General features: G+C 38.5%; 1 protein-coding gene across 7 annotated transcripts in view; it reads left to right on the forward strand.

Annotated features, from left to right (window-relative positions):
- Positions 1-23,875, forward strand: part of DMD (dystrophin) — a 2,292,284-nt gene that overhangs the window by 2,264,607 nt on the left and 3,802 nt on the right. For 4 of the 7 annotated variants that reach the window (XM_056131284.1, XM_056131279.1, XM_056131282.1 and 1 more), the window contains 2 exons: positions 13,499-13,591; positions 20,400-20,431. In XM_056131284.1, coding sequence (XP_055987259.1) covers positions 13,499-13,591; positions 20,400-20,431 — 125 coding nt within the window. The remainder of the gene's footprint in view (positions 1-13,498; positions 13,592-20,399; positions 20,432-23,875) is intronic. The other 3 variants (XM_056131278.1, XM_056131280.1, XM_056131281.1) reach the window with 1 other exon arrangement.

Genomic DNA, 23,875 nt, shown 5'->3' on the forward strand with positions numbered 1-23,875 from the left:
TTGCTCAGCAATTCAAATCAGCAGTTACATGACCAGTGCTGGAGAAGGCATCATAGAAAGATGCCAAAAGATGTCATGTAGCCTTAGACCTCAAAGCACCAGCCATTCAGAACCAGCCTGATTAATATTTTTTCACTCATTTTGGAAACCAGAGCCGGTGTTTTGGCATTGCTTTCTGCAAGGGTTCCAGTTGATGGCATAATAACCAAGCATAATTTAATGAAGGAATAGCCTAAGAGAAGATGTAGTGATGAGTGCTGGGTAAGGACAGGAAAGAGCCAAGCATCTAATTAGAAGAAAGTAGAATCCAACCAGAAGTGTTTGACTCATTTGGCCACAAGAAGCCACTGAAAATCATATATCCACAGGGTGAGAAATAGCTAAAAAGAATTCTGAGATGCATTCTCGTAGCTATAAACTTTTACAGGTAGAGAAGGCAGTTCGGAGGCTACATAAAATGCAACATTTGGGAGTTCTGCAGGTCTTGGCTTGAAAGATAAGAATGATGTGCCAGGAAGAGATGACTGTAATTGGAAAATAGAGGACTCAGGTATTGACTGGAAAATTGATAGCTGAGGGATCTGAGATGAGAATTATAGGTGAATGAATGCTGTGTGTTGGGGAAGACCTCCGTTTGGGTCATGGCGTATTGAAGGAGTGAGGAAGACGGTTAAGTTTTAAAAAAACGTGGGCAAAAGATCAAATGCTGAAAAGAGGCTCATTGGCCACTTCTGAGAAATCTGGGAAAGTTGGATGATTTTTGTCTTTTCAGTGAAATAAAGGAATAGCCAATCATTTAAAAAGGAAAAAGATGAATTTGTTGAGGAAATAGTTGGTATGATTTGTATAATCCTTCAGCATTGTTCTCCAGGATTTAAGAAAACTAGAGCTCATGAGTTTTAAAGGATAATAGAAGGTAAAAGCAAGCACAGCCCTTGACAGTATTAACCAATCCATTGTTAAAACGTCCATGATAGGAGTTACCAGCCATCTGCTAATTGGTTTTATCTTCTGTGTCCCTTGGTATTGCTTCATATTTCTTCTCCTAACACACAGGATGTCTGCCCTTTGTTTTCTTTCCCCTGGGTCCTAAATTGATTATGCTTGACCTTCTTGATCTTTACAGAAGAGATCCGTGACTCCTTGATTCCTCACAATTAAAACTCTTTTCTGGTGCCATACTGCCTGGAGGAACTCTTAATACTTTAGGTTCATGGTAAGGCAGTGTGCCTAACCAGAACAGTGAGACAAGAGTCAAGAGTGTTGCTGGTGGGGGCATGCAGTAATGGAAATTGAACTCTGGGCCTCACACATTGTAGGCGTGTACTCTACCACTTGAGTTATTTCTCTAGCCTCATGGGTGTATGTTTGCTCATGGGTAATTAGGCGGTCATAGTCAAGAAAAATACAGAAGTTGGACATGCTGGAAGTATGTTTAAATAGATGCCAACATCTAAGATGTAACATCCAGTTAACGGCTGGAAATTGTGTGTAGTGATCCTTGAGGGGTGTGATTTGTGGAATTTGTAAGAGCAGGACTGTTGGTCTTATTCACATGGTGGTGAGGTCCAGACAGTGATTGACCAGAATGGATTGTCAGAGTAAATCTAATGAAGTGAAAGAACTTCAAGTGGGCAGAGGCGTATCCTCCAGAGACTTCAAGTCTTATAAGAAAGCCAGGCTTTAATGCTTTTGTTCAAGAGGAAAGGTTTGAGGGGGTCGTCCCACACCTCAGAAATTTAGGGTGTTCTCTTGTATCAGATTCTCATTATGCACATGAGCCCTGAATATGTGCAATGGGCTGTTGGAATTGTACATTGATAGCTTAGCATATTAAATTTTTTATGTCTTTGAAAAGACTATAAATTCCAGCAACAACTGACTTTTAGTACCGTTGTTATTATTTCCCACTGCAGAATTTCTCTGTTTTGGAAGTAAGCAAAGTGTGTGAAATCGAGTTGCCTATTTCAGTGGTGAGATTAGAAGCCTTGGGTGCTTGAAAGCATCAATTATTTAGGCGTGTCAACACTGGCAAAGAGGTAGCAGTGCCCATGAAAGCACCCAAATTAAAATACACATCAGGTTGTTGTTCTGATTATTTATTGAGCTAAGGAGATTGTAAGAACTGAGCATAAAATGAAGTGCTACATTCCAGTGACTGAGTTAGGATAACTTGCTGATGTAAAATGGGTACACTCTTGAGTTTTTTTTCTCTAAGAGGAAAGGTTATATTCAAAGGTGCTTTTTTCTCCTACCTGTATAAACCAGTTTCATTTCAGAAAAAAAAAAACTCTTCCTAAAGGTTGCACACAGGTGTTTAAATAAATTCAATGCATATCGATATGTGCCTTCACAGCAGAGCCTGGCAAGCTACCTGTGATGTATTCGATATGCCAAACACAGTAACAATAAAGTCTCACACTGGAGACGTTACTGGGCCCGCTCGAGAAAATCGATGAACAACGGGAGGACTGACTGACTATATCTTGTGCCTTGAAGGTTTGAAATTTGATAGGGCTGGAATTTGCCAAGTCATATTCTGGATACAGAGTTGCATACAAAGTCAATGAGAGAGGTGGTCATTTTAAAGTTAAATGTGGATGAAATCATACTAACTGACCCAATTATTTTGAATGCTTCGCACACTGATAAAATGTGTGTACCATAGATGTGTTTATATGTTACTTAATGGGTCGGTGTCCTAATGAGGCTTACCTTGAAACAGATAAATTAGCAAATTTTATCTTCCTTTGATTTTCACGGACTGTTCACATTGGAATCTACAACTTCCTAATGATTCCCTAGCTTATTTAAAATAATTTCAAATGCATGGCAAATTTTAATTCAATATTTTCGTGTGTACATAGTTTGGCTGACTCACTTAACAATTAGAGCTAAGTGTCACTATGCATATAACAGTAACACCCACCTGTCAAGGTGAAAGCTACACTCTTATATTGCATAACCAGGATTAAATCGTATCGCTCAGGAAATTAACGTATAATTACATAAAATAATAATATATCTATTCACATATCCCAAATTCAGAATCACACTTTGATCACATAGTGATCATGTCACTTTAGTCTCCCTTATTCTACAGCACTCCAACATCCTTTTTACATTTTTCATAATATTAACATTTCGGAAAAGGTCAGGCTATTTGTAAAGTGTTCAATGTTCTGCAATTTGGATTTCCCTGCTCATTAACTCATGGATTCAAGATAAATATTTTATACCAGACTGCAACACAGACCTCTCCTAAGTATCTGCTGGATGAAGCTGAGGAGAAAAATACAGCCTGATCTGAAATCATGATCAATCTCCAGAATATCACCAAGTTTTTTCCTTAACCTGCTGTCGATATTTACCTTCATTGAAGTATCACGGGTATACAAAAATTGCACATTGTATACATATAGGTGAGAATAAGAATACATCTGTGACACCATTAGCACATCTCGTAAAAAGCACAATTTTTCAGCTGCTTTTCTCCCTTGTGTCATCAGGAGAACAAACAGTACGCCTGCACTTTTAATGGAGATCTTTACAAGCCATCCTTTAAATGCTTGCAGATCATCTAATATTTAGATCCTACAGTACCATTCTTCTCTTTAAGCATTTGTATGTCCCCTAGTGACATACGGAATGCACTCCACACCCTTTAGTATGGTATTCAAATCCACTTTCCTTTTCCAATCCAGGTGTGATTTCCTTCAAACGATCTCTGACTCTACTCAAACCTAGTTGATACTCAGTCACACATATATTTCACCAGTGTTCAAAACAAAAGGGTGCTTGTTAGCAACATAAATCACATAAAAGAATAAATCTTGGGACTGGAGAGTATGCATCAAGTAGGGTATTTGCCTCACAAATGGTGGCCATCAAGAGTTCAATTCTATGGAACCCCATAAGGTCTCCTGAGTACCACTGGGTATGGCCCCAAGACAAACCCCCCCAAAAAAGAATGGATCTTATCAGTAAAGGCCAAATGAAATTCAGAATAAAGTAATGATAGGAAAATTACATATAAATATAAAAGTTAAAAGACGGAAGTCATAAAAATCACTGATTACAATAATTTGTTAATGAACATGCACTATAGCACTGTCCCCTCATTGTTCATCGATTTGCTCGAGCAGGCCCAGTAACGTCTCCATTATGAGACTTGTTGTTAACTGTGTTTGGCATATCAAATACATCACGAGGAGCTTGCCAGGCTTTACCATGTGGGCGAGAAACTCTTGGTAGCTTGCTGGGCTCTCTGAGAGGGGTAGAAGAATTAAACCATGTGCAAGGCAAACACCGTACCTGCTGTGCTATCGCTCCAGCCTGTGAACATACAAATAAAAAATACACGGGAGAAGTTAAAATGTAAAGGATTAAACTGCATTAAAATTTAAATTGTCAATTTTAAATAGACAGGTTTTGTTTCTGTGTTTTGGACCACACCTGGCGATTCTCAGAGGTTACTCCTGGCTCTGCACTCAGGAATCATTCCTTGGCAGTGCTCAGAGGACCATATGGGATGTCAGGGATGTAACATGGGTGGGCTATGTGCCAAAGCAAGTGCTGCACCCACTGTACCATAACTCAAGCCTCAAAAATAGACAATTATTAACAAAAGGTGTTTTACATAAACTTTACCTCAACCAGAAAATAAAAATGTATAATATTTACAGAAAGATAAACGGGAATCTAGTCATATCAGTATAGAAATGTATCAACGAGTGCAAGAGAAGGAACAGAGGAATAGTAAAACTACCAGAAATTTGTGAACAAAATGGCAGTGAGCCATTACCTATTAATAATTACTTTAAATGTAATGACTAAATTCTTTAACCAAAAATACAGGGTAGCTGGATAGACTTAAAAACCACATAAGTATATGCTACCTACAGGAAATTCATTTTGGCTGCGGCATTAAGTAAACACACACAGGCTAATAATTAAAAGATTATAAAACAAGCAAAAAATATGACATTTGTAAATATTGAGACTTCTTGTTACTGTATTTGGCTTATTGAATACTCTCGGTAGCTTGCCAGGCTTTCCGAGAGGGGCGAGGAATCAAACCCGGCTCGGCCGGGCTGGCTGTGCGCAAGGCAAACACCCTACTGCTGTGCTATCACTCCAGCCATAATATTAATGTTGTGCATAAATATTAATGCACAACACATGTGTACCTCAAATACATGACATTAGCTACAGACTTAAAAGGACAGAAATACAATGATAGTATAAGACTTTTTAATACCCCTACTTTGGTGGAAGGGTTGGGGCCACACCCTACTATGCTCAGAGCATGAGATCTGGTGCTGAAGTTTCAAAAGAGGGTTTGCAGAAGGCAAGTGCTTTAACCATTATGGTATCTTTCCTACTCCACACTTTAAACAATGATTAGATCATTCAGACAGATATTCACTAATAAATATGGGACTGAAATGACATTCTACACCTGATGAGCTGAACATGCACAGGCTGAATATTCCATCCAAATCCAATAGAATGTACATCTCCACAAGAATACATGGAACATTCTTTATGATAGAGCATATATTGGGTCAAATAAAACGAGTCCTGGGGCTGGAGCCATAGTACAGTGGATTGGGTGTTTGCCTTGCATGTGACCAACCAGGATTCGATTCCCAGCATTCCATATGGTACCCCAAGCACCACCAGGACACCAGGAGTAATTCCTGAGTGCAGAGCCAGGAGTAACCCCTGTGCATTGTCGGGTGTGACCCAAAAAGCAAATAAAAAAAACAAGTCCTAACAAAGTTAAGAAGATTCTAATTATATAGTTTACCATAGTGATTAGAAATTAGAAATTAGCTGGAAAATTAACATGTCTGAAGATTATACAACATACTAGTGAACAAGCAATGGGTAAGGGAAGTCAAAAGAAGTACTAAAATTATATCTAGAAACATATGTACATGGGCATACACCTCAACAGGAAATGCAGTAAAAGTAGTTCAAGATGGAGGTTCATAGTGATAAGTGGTACCTGTATGAAGCAATATCTCAAATAACACTTGACATCACAAGGAACAAGAAAAGGGAATAAATAAAGACTAGAATGTCAATACAATGTCTTTTGAAAACAGGAGCCAGAGAGATAGAACAGGTGTCAAGGCATATGCATCCACATGGTCCCCTAACCACCAGGCCTCCAATTAAACCACCTAGTAGCTGAAAATCCCCAGGAAAGGTCTCAGGATTACTGAGAACTGTTTGGGAGACCACCACCCCTAATCAGGCAAAATTTTAGTTATCCTTACCAAAAGAGGATTCAAAATTGGAAATGAAAGATAACATGTTACAACTGAAAGCAAAGAAATACAAATACTGTGAACCATTATATACCCACCCGCTTGACATGCTGAAGAAATGGGTAAATCTCTTGAAACATACAAATTATGTATGAGTATTTATAAGAGTAAATCATAAGAAAACCTGAACAGGGGGCTGAAGCGATAGCATAGAGGGTAGGGCATTTGCCTTGCATGCAGCCGACCCGAGTTTGATTCCCAGCATCCCATATAGTCCCCCAAGCAGCACCAGGAGTGATTTCTGAGTGTATGAGCCAGGAGTAACCTCTGTGCATTTCTGGGTATTACCCCAAAAGAAAAAAAAACCTGAACAACTAAATCACTAGTAAGTAGATTGAATCAGTTATTAAAAATCTCCCAGTAACCAAAGTCCAAAAGCAGATACTTCACACTGGTGAATTGTACCAAACATTTAAATAAGAATTAATGGTACTCTTTTCTCAATCCTTTTTGTAAAATAGAGGAAGCAATACTTCCAGATACATTTTATGGTAAAGCATTATCCTAATAACCAAAACAGAAGACAGACACTATAAAGAAATTAAAGACCAGTATCCTGGAATGAACACCTAAAAGTTCTCCACACAGTCAGTATTGGCAAACCAAATTTAATGAAACACCAAAAAAATTATACACCATAATCAAACAGAATTATTCCAGGGATGCAAGGCCACAATTTTTTTTAAGCCACAAATCAGCATGATGCAACACATTAAAAAAGAGGATTTTGTAAAATCACATAAGAATCATAAGATCGTCTCAGTAGAGGCAGGAAAAGCATTTGTCAAAGTTCAAAATCTATTTGTGATTTAAAAAAAAAATAAAACATTCTGAAAGAATAGCTGTAGAGAGGACTGAAGTGATAGTACAGTGAGTAGGGCATTTGCCTTGCATATGGATGGCCAACCCAGGTTTGTTCCCCAGCATTCCATACTGATCTGAGCAGCGCCAGGAGTAATTCTTGAGTGCAGAGCCAGGGGTAACCCCTGAGCATCGCCTGGTGTGATCCAAACAGGGGGGGGGGGGAAGTAAAAAGAGAGTAGCTGTAGAGGGAACATAATTCAACATTCTGAAAGCCATATGTGACAAACCCATGGCATGCTCAGTAGTAAAACACTGAAACCTTCTCTCAGAGATCAGGATTACAACAAAAGCCCACTCTTACCAGTTCTTTTCTACACATGCTGAAAGCCCTAGCAGAGATGTTAGGCAAAAAATTTTAAAGACTTCAAACTGGAAAGAAGTAAACTGTCCCACTGATCAGATAACTTACATATTAAGGAATCCCTGAAGACACCATTAAAGTCCACAATAAAGGAATTCAGTAAAGCTGCAGGATATAATACATATATTGGTGGATTCCCGTATACCAGTAACAGTCAAGGAATTATTGAAAACAATGTCACTTACAATTTCATCCAAAAAATAAAAGACTTGGGTTGGAGGGACAGTGCAGCAAGTACATATCTAAAATTCAATCACAGATATCCTTGTGATTTTGTAATTCACAGTGATTCAACTGAAAAATTAAAAATAAATTTAACCTGGGACCAGAGCGAAAGCATAGCTGGTAGGGCATTTGCCTTGTACACAGCCGACCCGGGTTCGATTCCCAGCATCCCATATGGTTCTCCGAGCACTATCAGGAGTAATTCCTGAGTGGAGAACCAGGAGTAACCCCTGTGCATTGCCGGGTATGACACAAAAAGCAATAAATAAATAAATTTAACCAAGAAGTCGAAAAGCCTGTACACTGAGGACTATAACATACTATAACATAAGATAATACAATAGATATTTTATGCTTATGGACTAGAAGACTATTGTTAGAATGTTTATACTACACAGATCAATATACACTATAATTCACAGCATTCCTTATCAAAATATCTATGGCATTTTCGCAGAAATAGGAGAGTCCTAAATGCATATGAAGTTACAGAAGACCCCAAATAGCCAGATTAGTCCTAGAAAGAACAAAAATAGCTGGAGTTAGTTACCACACTTCCTGGTTCCAAGCAGTATTACATCCATATGGTGAAGGATAGAATTAGACTGTTAGTAGTTAAATTAATGTAGCATATATACATGTTGTTTTTTCATGATGCACACCTTCAGTTTATGTAATTTTATAATTCAGTGTTATCTAAAATCGGGCTGAAAATATACACAAAATAAATTTCAAAGTAAAATTACAATAAGCCAATAAATGGAAAATAAAATACCTAATAAAACTGGACTACTGTTTTAAACGATGCACAAAAGTCAGCTGTGAATAAATGAAACACTTGAAGCTATAATCTCCTAGAGGAAAGCATAGGGAGTGAATTCTCATGGATATCAGATTTGGCAGTGATTTTTTGTTGTTGTGACACCAAAGGCAAAAACAAACAAGTAGGTCTTCATCAAGCGAAAGCTTCTGTACAGCAAAGGGAACCTGTAACAAAATTGAAAGGCAGTCTACTGAATGGGAGAAATTATTTACAAATCATGTATCTGATAAAGGAGTGACATCTAAATTACATAAAGAATTTATAAACGTCAAATAAAAAGTCAGCTCGATTAATAAGTGAGTATAGCATCAGAATAGCCACTTCTGCAAAACAGCTACAAAAAATGGTACCTAAAAAGCTTCTCAACATCACTAATCAGCAGAAGAAAGTAAATCAAAACTATTAGAATATAATTTCTCAAAAAGACAAAAGATGAGTGTTAGAGGAAATGTACAGAAAAGGAAACCCTGCCATATCATTGATTAGAATGTAAATTGGCGCAGCCACTGTGAAAAACATGTACGATTCTTTTAAAAATTAAAAAATAGGGGGCCACGGAGATAGTTCAACTGACAGAGCATATGCTGGAAGCCCAGGTTCAATCCCCAGCACCTTATGGTTCCCTGAGCACCACTGAGATTATTCCCCCCCCCCACTGCCTAGCAACTGGGTGAGACCCCAAAATAAAATAGAAAAAGATTAAAAATAGGACTAACATGATTCCACAAGACTACTTCTGGGTATTTATCAAAAAAACACTAAATTACAATCTCTAAAAATTGTCTGTCCACCATACCACTATTTATGATAGAACAGAGAAAAATCCAACTATCCATAGATGGACAGCTATATAAAGAATATGTGAGGGGTATTATATAGCTCAGCACTTGAGTATATGTCTTGTATGCATGATACCCAGCACCATGAAAAGACAAATAAGAACATGTGATATACATACATACACATATATACAGACAGATACACTCTATAGAATATTATTCAACCGCTGAAAAAAAGGTAATCCTGCCATTTGCTGCAATATTCACGGGCCTTGAGAACATTATACTAAGTACATTAAGTCAGATAGAATAAGACAGATACTATATTTCTCACTCACATATGGAATCTTAAAAGAAAAAGTACTCTACTTTGAGGCAGGAGTGATAGCACAGCAGGTAGGGCATTTGCCTTAGACGTGGCCGACCCAGGTTTGATTCCCAGCATCCCATATGGTTCCCCCAAGCAACGCCAGGAGTAATTCCTGAGTGTATGAGTAACCCCTGTGCAATGCCAGGTGTGACCCAAAAAGGAAAAAAAAAAGCAAAAGTACTGAACTCATACATACAGAGAACAGATTGGTGGTTGCAAGGAGTGAGCTGAGGTGGAGGCAAGTATGAAGAGGGTCAGAAGGCACCTGCTTCCAGTTTTAAGATTAAAAACCTAAAGATATGATGTATAACATGGTGAATATTGTTAACAGTATTGAATTATATATGTGAAAGTTGCTAAGAGTAAATCTTAGCTCTCATAATAAAATGATTTTGTAGCCCTATGGCCCTATGTGGTGCTGAATGTTAATTAAAACTTAACTGTGATGACCATTATTTTATGTATTTAAAATTAATACAATGACTTATGTTAATCATATCTCAGTCAGCTGTTGGTTTCAATATATTTCACCATGCATAGCTGCCACAATCAATATAATTGCTGCCATAATAAAGAATTTACATGCAGTATTAATATATAAAATTAAGAGCATCTGTCAAAAGCAAAATGTAAAGCAATAAATTATTGAAACTAAGTTTTAGTATGGAATAAATTATGGGGTACTTTCATTTTGTTTTGGAGTCCCACCTAGCAGTTCTTGGGGACCACCCTGACACTGTAATCCTTCTGGTGTTCAGAGGTACCATGTGGTGCTAGGGAGCAAAGCGGGATTGGTCGCATAAAGGGCAAGCACCTTAACCCCTGTGCTCTCTGGTCCGGTTATCATATGTTTTCATATGAAAAAGGAGAATGCAGGAAAGTCATAATAAAACAGGGCACTCAAACTTTTTTGACTTGCACCCCCTTTTCACCTAAGAACATTTTTATGTGGCCCATGCCATGGAGGTTTATAATATAAGTATACCTCTCAGATATACTTCTCTTCTTGGCAATATTTCATTCATTTTATTCTAAACAGATAACGGTAGATTAACTTCACATGAGATAGGAAGTAATCATTTAAAGCATATACGTAGTTTGTATGTGTGAATATTATAACTCTCTCTCTTCCTTACGACCCTAATTCTCTTAGTATTTCAGAAGAGCTTCCTGTGCCATGTTACCATATAGACTCAAAGAATCAGAGAAAGTTCTTTTTTAATTGAAACCAAGGATTTTCAGTACCCACCTAGGATATGCTTCTGTCTTTTTTGCACATGTATGGTGACAGGGATTGAATTCAGGGCCTCACATTCAAGGTATACAATTTTTTAATGGAGAGCATTGTCCTGGGTTCCTTGTGAAATAAAAAAATAAGAATAATGGGTTTAATTTTCCTGGATATTTTTAAATATTTTTGGTGCTAGGGATCAAACTCAGGGCCTCAAAACTATAAGGCAAGTGCTATATCAGTGCACTATATCCTCAGTCCCTGGCTGGTTTAAGTTTGAACCAAGAATTCCTGGAAATTCCTGGAAAATGGGATCTCCTTCATATACTTCCATGTTGAATCTAATTTATACTGTTATTCATTTTATATATACATATGCCAAGATATTAAACATGAGTGTTACAAATAAGGTTTAAAAATTCGTATAGTTTGGATTGGATAGACAGTACAATGGGTAGGACCTTTGCCTTGCCCACAGCAAAATTGGGTTCAATCCCCAGAACCACATATGGTTGCCCAAGCCCCACCAGGAGTTAGCCTTGATCAAAGAGCCAGGGGTAATCCTTGAGGAGCACTAGATATGGCAAAAAAACACAAAATCTTTTTATAAAATTCACTATAGCAGAGCTTGAATAGGGATACATTGCGTAGAAAAAAAAATTCACTGATGTTTCTTAAACAGTATTGCTAATTGATAGACATATTTGGACATTGATGATAAAATGTTACTTAAAATATTGTGATGTTATTGAAAGAAACAAGAATGAAAACTTACTAACACATAGCACAATTAGCAACTTAGCACAATTACAGTCACGGAGGAAAGCCCAAGTGGCAGAGATCAGTGGAGGTGGCAAGCGTATTTAAGTCCCTAAATCACTGACCGCCCCCTCATTTCTGGCTCTGATTGACACCAGAGATTATCCTCCATCATATTGGTTACTGCTCACTTGCTGAAACAAGGGCCTGTTTCAGATGGAAGTGACAACAAGTAGACTAAAGAAGTTACTTTCACTCCTAGGAGGTTGAGAGTTATCAAAAGTTTGTTTCAAAGAATCTCCACACCTTCTCATGTGTCACCTAAGTAAAATATGGGGCTATAGAAAGAGAACAGTATGTGAAGTGCATGCATTGGACTTGACCGACCGAGGTTCAATCCCTCGCACAAAATAAGTCTTATGAGCCCCACCAGAAGTGATCCCCAAGCACTGCTGGCCGTGACCCCGAAACAAACAAAAAGAACCCTCTTAGGTACAGGAGATAGCAAAAGTAGTGGAACACCTACCTAGTATGTATGAGACCCTGAGTTCACTTTCTGGCACTGTATGTTCCCATACCCATTCACCTCCCCCAGAACTGCTGGGCATAGGCCCCTGTTACAAAACAAAAGCAAAAAACTCTCTCTTGCTATTTGAAGTGTATGAGGTATATTTTCTTGGGAGGGGGCATGGTGAGTATGGACTACATCTGGCGATGCTCAGGGCTTACTCTTGACTTTTAGCTCAGGGATCACATGTGATGGTATTCAGGGGATCAAATTAAGGTTGTTGGCATGCAACACAAACACCTTAATGCCAGTGCTATCTGGCCAGTCCCAGTTGGTATTTTAACACATGAATAAATAATAGAGGCACAGAATGACAACATCTGGAAGGGAACTTTGATTCCCTCAGAAGAACACCCACCCCTCACCAACTTTCTATCCAAAAAACTCATTTACTTGTCATAAGAAAATCTCCAAATTTTTGTTTTTTCCCCCTTATAGCCTCCACATACATCATTATAACAGAACAAAGGAACAGAACTCCCAAGCATGCCTGTTATCTATAGCCCTTAGAATATTAATATTTAATTATCTATAATTCATAGTTTTCTCCCCATCACATTGTACTTTAAAGGTACATTGAGACTTTTTGCTTAAATTTCAGAGGAAGAATAATAATACCACAAAATCTCCACTCTTTATAAAGTGAGTGCAAAATGTTGCATTATTTCTTTTGTGTTGAAGAGACAGCACAAGTGTTCAGAAGATATTTTCTTTTTGTTTCTGTGTGACACTCAGCAGTGCTCAGGGCTTTCTCTTGGCCTTGCACTCAGGGATCCCTTCTGGCAGGATTCAGGGGACCATATGAGGTGATGGCAATTGAACCTGAATCAGCCACATGCAAGTGCCTTCCATCCTTTATAAAAGAAATTTAATAAAGAGAAAAACACTTCACTTGTGTTCATGAGGCATAAGCATTTTCTGTCAATTTGTTCCTGAGCTCTAATAGATAGATGCATGGTTTTTGTCTCCAAACTTGAGTACTTCCTACATGGCATACTTCCCTTTTAGGAACTGTTCCTTAATTATTAAGCCTGAGAAGCTCTATTTGTGTTATTTGCAAACAAGTAAAAAATGAATTAGTAATGAGTTTTAAAATGAGTCCATGGGACTTTTTTTCTCTGGCATCTCTGTTAGTTCCCTCAGTGTGATTTGCCATGTGTTTGTGTTTGCTTTCATAAAGGAGAGGAGGATCTTCTCAGCCCTCCCCAGGACACAAGCACAGGGTTAGAGGAAGTAATGGAGCAACTCAACAACTCCTTCCCTAGTTCGAGAGGTGAGTTCACAAGTCCCTCAGACTTCCCCACAGTAGGCAACTCCTTTCCCTGCCCACCTAGTCTGTGTATTTTTCATGTGTCAACACCTTCTGACAAACTGCCGGCTCCTGAGAAGATTTGATTTTTGAATGGTGACTTGGAGTTTGAGGTGATTTTCAAGTGAAGTAACTGTGTGAGTCAGATGTTTCTAGAAATCATAAATACTTAGAAAATATTTCACTTTCTTGACACGTTAGTCTGAAGATAAATTAGAAGATGGCTTTTATTTAAGCTCAATTATGATGTGACTCTTACAGACAAGGAAATTAATGCCCTAACAGTGCCTTTGCCAGCGACACACAGCAACGCCCAGAACATGGCTAGTGAAATTAGTGGTGATGATTCTGGCCCACAGTCCTGAAACTTTTTACATATAAAAAAATTGCATTCTTCCTCATCATATAGGTATAGGTACAATTAAATCTTTATACTAGCGTCTGTAAAGTGGAATACAACATATTCCATGATGCCTTTATTTCTCACCATTTAGACACTGCATGTTTTGCCCCTCATACAAAGCAATATCTTACCCCAACTGTGTTTTCACATCAGCCAGTATAAGTTTCAAGTGTCTTGCCTTATTCTAGGAGGAACCATGACCACTGTTGTTTATTTCTTGGAGTATTTATTTGGGTTTATTGCCTTGATATTCTTCCCTTCCCTTCAGTGAATAACAAGAATGGTAGCAGTCACCTATGATCAAATAGATATCCAAAGAAAGAGAAGCAGAAGAGGGAAAACACTAGACTTTATGGCCCAATTGGCACACCTAATAGTCTGCCCTGAAAGGAAGGGTGGCAGAAAATTTGAGCTCTTTGTTGCTCTCCATGAGGGCAATGAGAAGGGTGTTTGAGTCGTGTGTTTTTCTTATCGTTTTGTTGAGTGTCAGTTAACAATGGCCATTTCCTAGCTATTTGATGTATGAGTGAACGTTGTACAGTGTGCATTAAAAGCAATAATGTTCTGATAGAGCGTTGCTAAGGAACTGTCAGGAAAAGCTAATTTTAAATGTCTGCGCCAGCCATCTTTCCATCACAGAGTGTCTCTGATGTATTGATTGCAAGAGATAAAAATCGTATGTTTTCTACCCACCCAATACCCCCCCCAGCACTTCAACCTATCTTAACTGAGTCCCCTTCTCGAATGCTATGATTTATGATGAGATGACCACAAACAGTATTGATATAAATTAGGTGTTTACACCTTTATCCCACCAGCTTTCACCTTTATTGCCAGCAGAGGTTTTAGGGTTACAAAGAAGCAATACCATTCTTTGCCTTCAAGGTGCTCATGGTCGACTTTCAAAGATGTCCCCATCACAATGCAGTAGTAGTATTGCTGTCACGGAGATTTCTGCAAGATGAATGAATTCCCAAAGTACCCCTTTATATAAAAATAGGAAGGAGTTAGCTCAAATAATGCAGGTGTCTTTTTCAAAATCGCACCTTAAGTAATGGGAGTCCACTTTTCATTGACCCACACTCTCTTGAAGGACACAGACCAAGTTATGCCTAGTCCATAGAAAGCTAATATCTTAGAGGACATTGCACTTTTAACCTAAGTCTATCATTCATGTTTTTCATCGTTGAGTTACAAAAACTGAACTTCTCAGTTGCTCCAGCTGTTTCGGACAGCTGTTTGAGTAAATCAAAACATATGTCAGAGCCAGAGGTCTGACATTTAGTGGAAATGTAAATATTAAATACCATCTCTTTCCTGGTTTACTTAACCCTGCTAGATAATCATCCACAAAGACTTCTTTAAAAATCACAATTTTGGAGGGCTGGATCAATAGCACAGCAGGTAGGGCATTTGCCTTACACGTGGCCGACCCAAGTTCGATTCCCAGCATCACATATGGTCCGGTCCCCTGGGCACCGCCAGGAGTAATTCCTGAGTGCATGAGCCAGGAGTAACCCCTGTGCAACGCCGGGTGTGACCCAAAAAGCAAAGAAATCAATTAAATAAATAAATATCACAATTTTTCATAAATGCACAGTATATAGATAGAGTTAACATGAACTTTAAACCAATAACTTTTTTTTATTACCCTTTGGTACAGTTTTTGACTTGGAACTTAAGCCTTAAGGTGTCAGCTAATCTTTATCTTTCAGCTTCACTATTAAGTACCTGGGATCCCAAAGAAATTATGCACCTTGTTCCTGGCCATTTAGCAAGTTAAATTAGGCCTCCACCTTATCTTGATGACCTTTGCTAAATTGTTATCCAAGTTAACAAAAGGGCTGTATGCTTTTCTATTTATTGATAAACCAGTAGCCAGTATATCCTGCATAATAGAAATATAAACCCCTGAGTGTTCAAGGTGTGAGTATGTGCACATGTAGCTTTGTGATTATATCTTTCCTGATCTATCTCCAGATTTAGTTGGCTGTTCACAACCACTTTAGAGATTTGAGTGGATCTGTTTATATTAAGCACAGAACAGTAGCCCATTTTTATCAAATCTATTTATGTATAACCTGGCTCTGTCTTGAAGTAGAAATAGGATTCCACAGTGAAAAAATCATTTTTATAAGATAGAACAATACATAATTTAAAAGTAAACTCTTTAAGTGATCTGTCTATGCACCTCTGTTCATTTAGCAGTCTGACAGAGGTATTTTTACAAGCATGGGCATTAATGAAAAACATGCTTCCCTGGTCACTGTTAAAGTGCTAGGCTCTCTAAAAAGGAGGTGCTATTCTATATAGATTAAAGAACAGTGAGATCCAAGATAAGCTCACAGTCAGACCATTCAGAGAGCAGTTAGCAGTGCTATGCTGCTATTTCTGCTGTCTGTATAATCTCTTACCTGCTGACCTGTGCCACGTTATTTTTATCTCCTACAATGCATACCATCCTCTGCCTTTCATGCTACCTCCTCCTAAATAAACCCACACACATTCTATTAAACGCCTCTGAGTTTCCACTCCCAACAGCTTTGCAAAAAACCTGCCATTCCTTAAAAGTCAAGCCTTGTCTGGGGCTCTTTTGTGGAAGAGCAACATAAAGAACAAAGACAGAAGCATCATGTGCTCTCTTTCAGAAGCCATTCTATTTCCTCTGCTTCCACAAAGGATTTGACTACTTAGTCCTTTACCCCAGCATACTATAGTCTGAGGACCAAAAATGGCACCCTGCCTGGTTTTATAAAGCTTTACTGGAATGCTGTCACATCCACTTATTAACATATATCTATGGTTGCTTTCTCTCTGCAAAGACAGAGTATTTGTGTCTGAGGTAAGAACTTGCTGCAGAGTGTGTGTGACTTCCAAAGCCTAAAAATTATTTACTTCCTGATCCTTGAAGAAAACTTTGCCAGGGACTAGAGTAGGGTGCTTGTCTTGCAAATGGCTGACCTGGGTTCAATCCCTGGCATCCCATATCCCTGAGCCCTGCCAGTGAGTGTAGATTCAGCAGTAAGCCCCAAATACAGAAAAAATAAAAGATAGTCCCTGCTTTACACTGCTGCATGGTATCCATTCTAATTCATTACAAAGATATATAGATCTATTTCCCAGATTTCGATATCAGTCAGCTTTCACCTCAGCAAACTTTCCTTGACATTGATTAATGCATTTCTGTCCTTTTCACCCATGGTTCCTTATGTTTTAATACTTGGAAGTTATAGCCATTTGAATCTTCTTTCACTTGCAATGAAACAGAAATCTTAAAAAGAGATTCATTCTTCCTTAACTCTTTTAAAAAGACTGAACTGAGAGAAAGATGAAGATAACCAGATGCAGTAATGCACTGGGATTCATACTCCGAGACAGTGAATTACAGTCAGTCATTTCAAGTGCATTCAGCCTGAGAAAACTTGATTTTTCTAGACCTGACCAAGACCTCTGTTTAGGCTCAAGACTCCACCAGCACACTTCCTATTCCTCTGGATTCATTTCCTGACAACATACCACATGGCCAGACAGTCACTATAATTGAAGGACGTAGGAAACCTATTTCCAAACAACATATTTAGGAAATGAGACTGCTATCCAATATTTGTATTTATTTTAATGTTGCAATCAATTAGCCATTGTTTAGTATAGAAAGGATCCTTGCATATTAAAAAACATTGAACTTTTCTGGTGTCTGGGCCACACCCAGGACTTTCTGCTGAAGGTGCTCACGGAACCATGTGAGATCCTAGGGATTGAATATGGGTCGGCCACATGAAGAGCAAGCCCTACCCACTGTACCCTATTTTAACTTTTAAATCAAAAGTATACCTTTCTTTTGCCCTGTATTAATGAGGCACATTGAAACTAAAGTAATAGGGATTTTGAAAGAGACCACGGTTAACAATGAATCTGTGAAGTATGTTTTACATAAAACACGGTTTCTAATGAAATGCCTGAAAATAAAACCTAAATAATTTGCTGTGTGTTCAGAATGCAGAATTCAGTTGATGCTTACTTTGACAATTGCTTGGTGTAGAATTAAAGATGCATAGCCTTTATCATCAGCAAGACCACAACTATATCCCCAAAGTAAATCATTCTAACAACATTATCCTTTCTGATGTCCAGAATTTTAAAAATAAACCCAAGAGAAAAGTTTAAACAAGCTTCCAGCCCTTGGTTTCCAGGCCAAAGGGTAATAGGCAAAGCCAAATTCCATGAAACGCAGAAGGACCCTTGGCTTTGACTGCCTTAATAATTAGAGTACCTAGGCTATCTTAATAATGCAGTTCAGGGGCTGGAGCAATAGCACAGTGGGTAGGGCATTTGCCTTGCATGTGGCCGACCCACATTCAATTCCCAGCAACCCATATGGTCCCCTGAGCACCTCCAGGAATAATTCCTGAGTGCATGAGCCAGGAGTAACCTCTGTGCATCGCCCGGTGTGACCCAAAAAGCAAAAAAAAATGCAGTTCAGTCAGTATTTATTTAAATACCGTTATGGTGGAGGTGCAGTATGAAGCCCTGGGGTGAGAAAAGGGAGTGAGCAGTTTGGGAGCCCTGCTTTCAAGGAGCTTGTGAGTCAAGTGAATTAATTCTGTTGTCAGAAAATATAACTGTGAATTGTAGATGAGTGTTTTTTCAATTTGTCAAAGGAGTCAAAATGAGTAATGCTAGGATTCATTAGAAATATGATGAATTAGATAATACAGGAACTAAGGTGCTTGCCTTGCATGAAGTGAACCTTGGTTGGATTCTCTGCACTACATAACAGCCCCTAAAGCACTGCCAGAGGTCACTCCTGAGCACAGAGGGGGGAATAGCCCCTGAGTACCACTGAGTAATACCCAAATATTACCCCCCGCCCGCAAATGAAATTTTCTCCCTTTCTTTATTACAATTGCCTGGTATGTACTTATCACAGTAATGTCCACCACTAAGGGGCCAGTAACCACTTTTACCTCTTTTACCTGGTTTGAGAACTATCATGAATACCTTAACCATGCTTGCGATTTTTATACTAAGGTGTCTTTGACTCACGAAACTTCAGAGGGAAGGACAAGGGCAAGGGGCACATTTAGGCAGGAAGAGATGGGCCATACCTAGAAAACCTTTCGATGTATGTTAGAAATTTCACACCCTAAACTTGAGTTTTGAAAGATATCTTTTAGAATGCATCAAAACTAGCAGTTCTCAATATTTTCATGGAGATTTAGTCTTTATTAGCTCTAAGCAGGATGGATTGGAGGAAAGGGAGAAGCTAGCCAGGATCTCACCCATCTCTGCTTTTGTCTACTCTACTTACCAGGATTTCAGATAAGAGTATTTTCGGAAGTCTCATTGCTAAAGGGTCAGTTTGAACCATTTATTTTGAACTTGGGAGAGAAAAGAAAATCATGTTCCCAAAGCATATGGGTACAGTCACAGGTCCCTCATTTTCTAATTCTCCTAGTACCTCTCTTATTAGAACCTACTATTAACCCATAAATAAATGCATACAGGTATGGGATACCATAAACAAGACATTTAGCTATCAATTCTCAAGGCTCCTTGGTAGTTGCTAAATAATGAAGAGTAAGTTGATGGCTCATTCTTATATCTGGCTCTGTAGCTTAACCATCAGTGGGACTATGTCCTTCTCCCCATTTTTCTTCCCGTAGAGCATTCTAGAAATGCCCCTAGTCCCACCATGCACATGCTCAGCTTCTACCAGAGAGTAAAACCCTCCCAAGAGGAAGAATTTTAGCTTCTTTGTTAAATGAAAGTCAGAGGCTGTTTATATCATTGTGTGTTGATTACCAGTTGAGAGAGAGAGAGAGAGTGGAGTCTGAGATGTTTGGATATTAAACCTGAGATTGTGCGATCACCCTTGGAAAAAAAAACAATGCTTGATTTGTTACATTTCTCTAGTGTGCTAGTTTTCATCCACTTCTAACATGTGAATTCTATGGATTCTATATATAAGTGATGTCTTCTAGATCAGCGTTTCTCAACTAGGGGCCATATGACCCCACTTGTGGCCCCTAGAATATTCCAAAGGGGCCCCAGGCGAAAAATCACATATATGAAGGACTATGGGAAGGAAACAGTGTTGGAAGAGGGCTGCGGTGGGGAAAAATGTTGAGAAACACTGTACTAGATTATGTTATCTGTTTACACTGACTTTAAGTGTATTGTAAAGGTTATTTGACTGGATGTGTCTTTGGGGTTTTTTTTTCCCTTTTTTTCCCCAGAAGGTACTTAAATGAATTGTCATCTCAACATTTATTTGGTAAAACAATCAAATTGGTTATGAAACTGTATATTTGTGCATGGAATTTGTTTCCTTTCTGATATTTCTGCCTCTTCCTCTTTCTGTTATTAAAGGAAGAAATACCCCTGGAAAGCCAGTGAGAGAGGTTAGTGAGATTCAGGCTCACGGCCATAGCTTCTGTCTGTTTCATTCGCTTTCTATGTTTAGTGTTTGTGTGAAAATTGTTATTGTGCACCCGCATGTAACACACCTGTCATCATGTAAGGATGGTAGTCACTTCCCCACTTGCAGCTCATGAGGAACCTTCTTCAATGTTCATTGCCATTGTCATCCCCAGGACGACAGGACATCGGGTTGGGGGAGCCAGAATCTCTTTGCAATGGCAACCCTTCGAAGTCCTAGTTTGTAATCCTGCAGCTCATCATCTGTTGCTATTAGCAACACAAACAAAATCTTTCAAATGAATTTAGCCTTGAGCATAATGGATGAGTCATAAAGCTTCCTTTTACTTCCAGGACCCTAGCATTTGCAGCCTGTGCCCTTGCCTTTTATTCTTCTGGAGTCATTTCATTTTGTTTTTTTTTCTTCCTGCTTTCTACATTCCTCCTTTCCCACTTTTGCTGAAGGGTGTTGAACACTTGCCTTGTGCCAAGCACTGTTCTAAGAACTTGTCATCTTTTTCATTATATAATCTTCATGGGAAAGCTAGGGGTGTGGACTCTCACTAACCCCAGTTTACAAACAAGAAAACTGAATCATATGCAATGATGTGGTAAGGCCAAAGGGATAGGACCAGAATTGGAGTCAGGATAGCCAACATAGGCTTAAAACGTATGCTTTACAGACATGTTTGAAAGCCTATATCATCTGAGCTTACCTTTTAGAAGATGCTCTTTTAGTATTTGGCTTTTGGGGCCAGATAGAACAATAACCAATTAGGTAATTTTAAAACACAGTGGAGTCATAAATGTTTTTTTAATACTTTCTCCTGGTTAAAATAGGAGGTATAGGGTACAGCATTATCAGTGATTACAGTTTGGGGTTCTGCAGTGAAACCTTCATAATCTTATTCTACCAGGAATATTATCTAAACATTGAATTACCTAATCAAATGAATATTGAATGACAAAGTGTTACATAACAGTCCTAGTGAAACAAGATTGTCTTTCCCAAGAGTTTAGTGTGAAGGACGTGAGAAGGAAAGCTGTCCCGTGGGTGACAATAGCATGAACTATTCTGGGAGTTAGATTGGATCGGTAGAGAGTCCTTATATAAGAAGACTCTGGATCCTAAGCTACAGGAAGGGACAAGAGTAGCCACTGATTCATTTAAACATTTAGAGTCATCCTGGAAATTCTGCCAACATCTTTCCAGTCATGCAAGTCTAATAATATGTTCCTTCAGTGTGTCTATACCCATAACGGTTTCCAAGACTTGGGGTAGTGAGGTCCAAGGGAGGGCTTGGTAGGTTGTGAGGAGAAATTAAGGAAACATGAAATCTTTGAAGCTCTAAATGTTCCTGAGAGTTTGCCTCGTTCGTGTCCTTCTTATGTGAATCTTCTTGGGTTCATTATTATGGTAAGTGCCCCTTACAGTTTATTTCAGCTTGTTGTCACATAATTTTGACCCCCCCAAATATGTTTCACTCATAAGCATGTTATTCAAAAGGGGGAAACATATATCCCTTCAGGCAAATGGGCATTTGGAAAGTTTATTTCGTGAAGCGTTTGATGGTCAGAGAAGTTTTTAGAAAGTCTAAGTGCTGGTGATTTTAATGCTATGAAATACCCCAAATGTACTGTAGACCTGGCATTTTTTAAGGTGAAAATATGGAGAATACATAAGTACATTTAACTGCTGTGTTCTGGCTTTGCTTTGACCAACGCAATGCTAATCATTTCTCTGAGAATTGTATTTTTCTTAAAAAAAAAAAGAATGCCAGATTGCTATTGAGGTCTTGGACCTCTGCCAGAAAGTCTCAGTTCCAATCACTGTGGAAAACAACTCCCTCAGGCAGTAGTGGCCTGTGAGACTAAATGTGTTGCAGTTAGCGCCAACTTAGAAAAACATACAAGTGCCCTAATGTTCAACGCATGGTGCCTTTGTGTTCTACAGTCCTTGCTTAAGAATGGATTAAATTAATGCTTTTCTGTAGAAGTATTTTTGTGTTAACTTCTGCCCGCAGCTGATTGCAAAAGCCCGGATCCTGCCTGCTTTTCCAGTAATTCTTGTACTTGTAGTGTGAGCTTTAAATTTTGACTTTAGAAAAACCTGTCAGGTAAAATTAATGTCCTCACTAATGCTCTGCCTTACATACATGGATAACAGAACCAGTGTGCACATTTGTTTTCTGTATCCATATCACAGTGCAGCATTCTGCCTCCAATGGATGATTCCATATGGACTCTTGGGGGCAGCAGTTTTTCTCAGGGAGTGGGAATTTCTTTTCTGATTCTCATGCCAACCCTCCATGAAATCTGTTGCTATTATTCTACAGACAAAAGAGTATTTTGAAATGAAATAACTAAAGGCATAATAAAGATATGGGGAGGTGACTCTAAACATTTGTCTTGCCAGTATAGGGACAGCCATGAGATCATTTGTGAAAATTTAAACAGCCACAGCAGGTGAGAGATTTTCGTGGGCATATGTACACTGTATTAAGAATAATGAGCCCTCATTCTGCCTGCTTACTAATAGCAAATACGCCTAGAACCGGTGTCTCTTGCCAAGACTCAAGGAGGTTCCTTCGAAGTAGTAACTCGGTATTAATTCAGGATTAGAAGTACTACTTGGGTGTATAAGGTTTAAATACATTCACTGACCTTTTTGATCTTTCAACTGCCATCTGCCTCCCCTAGCACAAGTATAAAATATGTACTTTTTTTATTACCAACAAGTTGGGGGAATGAATCTTTCCTATTTTGCTTATGTTCTTTCTATAATACATGTTCTCGCTACCAAACAGGATTCTACTAAAGTCAGAGATGGGTAATGAGAGGTTCTCTGGTATCAGGTCAGGTATCAGGACCTTGGGTTTTGGTTTTACTGGATTAGTTAATAGCGGTTAAAAATACAAGCAATTAAAATGTGCAGTTAGAAATACATTTTCAGTTATGCATGAATAATTGTGCTGATTTCCCAGGGTTGCTGGGTGGGCAAAAATAGATACAAGGGAAGATCTATAACCTTGTGGCATCAGTTATAGCTCTGTGTTCTAAAGAGTAGTCAAAGGCCCACTATGGTGGGCTAGAAAAGTCAGAGGATTTCAGTTCTTCACAGAAGGTAGCCAACTCTTAGAGGGCCACTCTCTGAATAGTACATAGACTTTTTAAAAGATTTATATTTGCAGGCTCAATTAAATCTAACATGATTTTTAAGCTTTTAGTGATCACTGAAACTCTGCACTAATAAAGCTTAAAGAGATTTACAAACTCGACTCTATCACCTTAATATAAATGACTGAATAACATTAGACTTTTAATGTCTTAACTTGAGCAGTTCTAGCACTGTTTAAGTGCCCGCTTTTGAATTCTCTTGAGATCACAGATTTAAAATATGTCTCTTTAAATAAATATTAGAATAGAAT

The sequence above is a fragment of the Sorex fumeus genome, unplaced genomic scaffold, assembly GCF_029834395.1.
Source record: "Sorex fumeus unplaced genomic scaffold, SorFum_2.1 ptg000086l, whole genome shotgun sequence".
Taxonomy (NCBI): domain Eukaryota; kingdom Metazoa; phylum Chordata; class Mammalia; order Eulipotyphla; family Soricidae; genus Sorex; species Sorex fumeus.